Here is a 4,393-nt window from a genome sequence, read left to right as displayed (position 1 = left end):
AGGAGGGAGCTTCGAAGAAAAATGAAATCCAGACGACTGAAAAGGTTGAATGGTTTGATTTTCATCGACAGAACCAGCATGATCAGAAGCACGTGAAGCAGCACTCGAAAGGATAGGGGAGAAGGCTTGCGACCCAGACAGGTTTGATGAGACTCTAGGTTGAGAATACTCTCGCATCTCATTCCATTTCCTCCCTCCAACTTTGATCAAACGTCTTGAGTCAAATTCGTTGACTTCTCGCTTTTGAAGTACGCCATTATGCCTTGAAAACAAGTCCAGGCCTCCTTCGCTTGAGTTGTCTTCTGACTTCTCCTCGAAGCAAGTGTTGAACACTCCGTCCACCTGATACGGCCCAAGACCATACAAATCTAAGATTAACAGAAGCAAACCGCACCAAACCAAACCACTCCCACCCCTTTCCAATCCATTCTAGGCTCAGGTAACATAGGGGAATGCGTTTCGGGGAGGTTACAGGGCATTGAATGGCGAGGAGAGGAGAGGAGAGGAGAGGACAGGGCAGGGCAGGGCAGGGCAGGGCAGGGCAGGGCAGGGCAGGATTAGAGTGAGTGAGAAAAATGGAACAAGATTCGGAGAGGGAGTCGGAAACAGTAAGGGGTGAAGCGGGAGAGAAGAAGTAGGATGGGAAGGGGGGGAATGAGATGATATTCAGAATGGTGAGACGATTCTTGGGAGAAGGATACAGGACGAGAGGTATAGGGGAGGGATTAGCGCAAAGAAGAGGTCAAGATGAGGCTGAAACGAGGCATGTCATGATGAAGCCCGGGGTCTCAGGATCGTGATAGATTGATCAAGGACATGTGTGGTAGACCGGACCAAGGACTCATACATGCTGCATACCGTGCCTCAGCGCGTGTAGGGGAAATAGCCGACAGCAGTATTAAACGCAGCAGTGATTGCTTCTGCTGCTGCTGCTCTCTCTTATTCTCGGAGGTTGTGTGCACAACAACACGATCAATTCTACCGTGTTATTCTGCTTGCATGTCTCCTCGTCTACCACCTGTATGATCTGATCCCGGGTGACGGGATGGGAAGCTTGCAAGAAGCATTGAAATCAGCAAGAGTGAGAACAGATGTTGCTATGTGACATCGCGGACTCACACATCTACAACCAAGTGATTGGATAGAACTGAGGGTTTCATCCTTAGGGTGTAGTCTGTTCTACTTGCTGTCGCTGTGTGCACATTGAGATGGAAGCAGAGATTTGTTGATAATTGTGTGAAGGTTGTCTGATGCATATCAAAACGAAGTTGTTTCATAGATCGCGAATCAACTCAATGAAAGCTTGTTTATCAAAAATGTGCGGTCCCTCCTGAGGGAAAATCCTATATCGTTCATGTCGTATGTATCACTAGCTCGTCTTGGTTGGAAGTAAACTGTCTGGAGCTGCCCTGAACAATGTCAGAAATTTCATTTGGATCCAACAAGACACATTCTCGTCTCAGTTGCCATTTCCTTCGGTTCTTGCCCCCCAGCACGAATCATGTCTCCCTCCCCCCCACTCCCTCCCTCCTCCCCTCTCCTCGTCTCCTCCTAGTTCCTGATCCCCATAGCTCCTCAGCTTCCTCCCCTCCTCCCCTCTCCCCGTCTCCCCTCCTCTTCTATCCCCTCCTATCCCCTCCTCTCCCCTCCTCCTCCCTCTCCTTCCGTTCCCGTGCTGCCTTCAAATATGGATGTTTGTAGCCTGCGCCTTGCAAACAACCCACCCCATCAACCCTCTGAAAGTCACCTTCGATACGGGTGGGGTCTCTGAATTCCTGAAGTAGGGGTAGTGGGTGTTTCCCTCAGAGGAAAGTAAGGGGTACTTTTGATAATTTTGAAGGGGTGGGTACAAGATTTATATGGGGTGGGGTCACATAAGTTGAAGTTCACTGGGTGGGGTGAGTTTTGATTCGAGAAGGGGTGGGGTGATGCTCCCTGATCCGTTAAACTTCCCGGTAAATTTAACTACAAAGTAGTTAAATTTCCATACTTTTAAGTTATTTTAAAAAGGATTCTACTTAAACATTCAGAGTTGAGACTTATTTTTAGTCATTCCTGAGCATTAGGACCTCAAAGGAAAATTCACCACCAAAGGAATTTTAACTTAAGTTTGATCACAATTTGGTTAAATAGACTATATAGTACCTAATTTACGTCCAAAGTATCTAAATCAAGCAAATACTTACTAAATAAGCGGAAGAGTTCTAAATTTAACCGAGATGGGGGCTAACTTGGTGCCTGCCGCCATGCTGGCCAGCCCCAGGGGGCTGCAAAGGCGATGGAGGGGAAGCGAACAGAGAGGGAGAGGAGGAGAGGGGGAGAACATGAGAGAAACAAGAGACAAGAGATGGCGCATGATCCTCAAAGAATGTCGAGATTGCTTGTCTAGTTCCTCTCACCAAGTGTTGGTGAACAAATACAAGGAAACCTTCGACGGATTTCCATGTGTGGAAATGTGCGGCAGCCCAGGCAGAGCATGAAGAGGAGGGATGTGGTAGCAGCAGACTCAGATTCCATGTTGAGCCTTGTATCCTTCCTATGAGTGTTGAGACGTCAGCGCGCATGCGAAGCGGCTAACAGTTAGTAGGAGGACCGTGCCGCGCGAGAAGAATCCTACCATGCCGAGGAAGGATTGACGGCGATCACTTGTCTTGACTGATATTGCGAGGTAAGAGAAATAATTTGTTGTACCATGCGATATGAAACACTTGCTGACTGTTGCATCATAAGATAACAGACAGGCATGCAGCGTTGTGGCTTGCAGAAGCGTTCCAGGCCGCGTGATGACGGTGAGGGGATGTGAAGATAGCTGATGGGCGGGATTGAGAGTGAGATGAGAGATGAGGAGAGATCAAGAGAGGGGAGATGAAGAGAGATGAAGAGAGGAGAGATGAAGAGAGAACTAGGAAAAAGAAGACAACTGAGAAGCCTTGCTACAGGGTTCAGCTTCCGGCGGGAGAACTCAAGCGGACGCCCTCAGAAGATCTCAAAGTGGAAACTGGAGGAAAGAAGTTGAGGAGGAGGCGAGCTGAGATGACTCGTATCCCTGCAGGAGCTGCGAGAGGGAGAGACATACTCGTTGCTTGCTGCTCCCGGTGCTCTAGCACCCCAGACCTTGCTTCCCGACATCGACATCGAGTACTTCAACAACGTGCACCTGGTGGGCTTGTCCACGCTCCCTCTTGACTGTTGACAAGTTGGATGTTGTAGAGTGTTCCTTCGTCTCCCAGCGACCATGGCGACGGCACCAACATCGCCGCCCCGAGGGTGAGCGATGACATGAAAAATTCTGCCAGAGTCTTTTGTGTGTGTGTGTGTGTGAGAGAGAGGGAGTGAGGGAGTGAGTGAGTGAGTGAGTGAGTGAGTTAGTGAAGATGTTTGTGTGTACTGGAACGTTTTGGATCGTGAGACAGTATCCTCTCTCGCAACAGGACTAGTGCTGACTACATCACTTTCCTGCAGTCGACGTCTAGGGCCTTGAGCAGGAGTCACACCGAGCTGAGGAGCCTGTTGAGGTCTTGGAGAAGCGTTGTGAGCAGGCTGGCTGACATCCACCTGGATGCAGGAGGGGGATCCGATTGAAGGAGGAAGATTTTGAGGTCGTTGGGATCTTGAGGAAGAAGGTTGAGGTACGAGTGTCTCCTCCCTCCCTCCCTCCCTCCCTCCCTCCCTCCCTCCTCTCTGACTCATCGGACAGCCCGATGCTGCAGTACCGGCTGGAGGCGATCAGACGGGTATTTCGCTTTTCCTACTCTCCTCTTCACCTGCCCTCTCCCTCTTTTTCTTTCTCCTCTCCCTCTCCTCCTCCTTCTCCTCCTCTTTTTCCTACCTCTTTTCCTCCTTGTCCTCCACTGCTCTCCTCTCTTTGTCTATTTCTTCCCCTCCCCCTTGTTTTCCCCCACCTCCATCTTCGTTCTCCGTTGTCATACCTATAGACGCTTCCCCCTGTCTTCACTTCTCTTGTCCTCTTTTGTGCATGCTCATGGGTTTTCGCTGTAGGTGGAAGTGGGGAGATCAGTCATGTTCGTCTGAAGGTAAGAATTCGACCGGAGGAAGAGGAGGAGGTGGTGGTGGTGGTGGACGAGAAGGAGGTGGTGGTGGAAGTAGAGGAGGAGGGGAAGGAGGAGGACGAGGAGGAGGTGGTGGTGGTGGTAGAGCATGAGGACGAGGGGGAGGCAGGGGGAGAAGACGAGAGAGCACGAGCGAAGGAGAGCAGACGAGGAGGTGGTAGTGGTGACAGGCAAAACCTCAGACATGTGTCAACAGGAGAATCCGAACGTTCACTGCGTGATGAAAACATTTTCCTGCATCTTTCCGAAGAGGTGAGGAGGGGAAGACGGCGTGAGGGAGATGAACGTGGGGAAGCGGAGAGAGGAGGAGGAGGTGGTGTAAG

General features: G+C 50.4%; 1 protein-coding gene across 1 annotated transcript; it reads left to right on the top strand.

Moving 5' to 3' along the window:
* Nucleotides 1–2,783: 2,783 nt before the first annotated feature.
* Nucleotides 2,784–4,326, top strand: GUITHDRAFT_148852 (hypothetical protein; the record flags this gene model as incomplete). The annotated part of the gene is made up of 8 exons (XM_005819024.1): nucleotides 2,784–2,789; nucleotides 3,053–3,160; nucleotides 3,211–3,267; nucleotides 3,463–3,515; nucleotides 3,566–3,629; nucleotides 3,698–3,734; nucleotides 4,000–4,139; nucleotides 4,267–4,326. The coding sequence occupies 8 exons, from the start codon at nucleotides 2,784–2,786 to the stop codon at nucleotides 4,324–4,326; spliced, it is 525 nt and encodes a 174-aa protein (XP_005819081.1).
* Between the last annotated feature and the right edge of the window lie 67 nt (nucleotides 4,327–4,393).

The sequence above is a fragment of the Guillardia theta genome, assembly GCF_000315625.1.
Source record: "Guillardia theta CCMP2712 unplaced genomic scaffold GUITHscaffold_249, whole genome shotgun sequence".
Lineage (NCBI taxonomy): Eukaryota > Cryptophyceae > Pyrenomonadales > Geminigeraceae > Guillardia > Guillardia theta.
The sequence above is the reverse complement of the archived record's forward strand: the minus strand, read 5'-3'. Positions and strand labels throughout refer to the sequence as shown.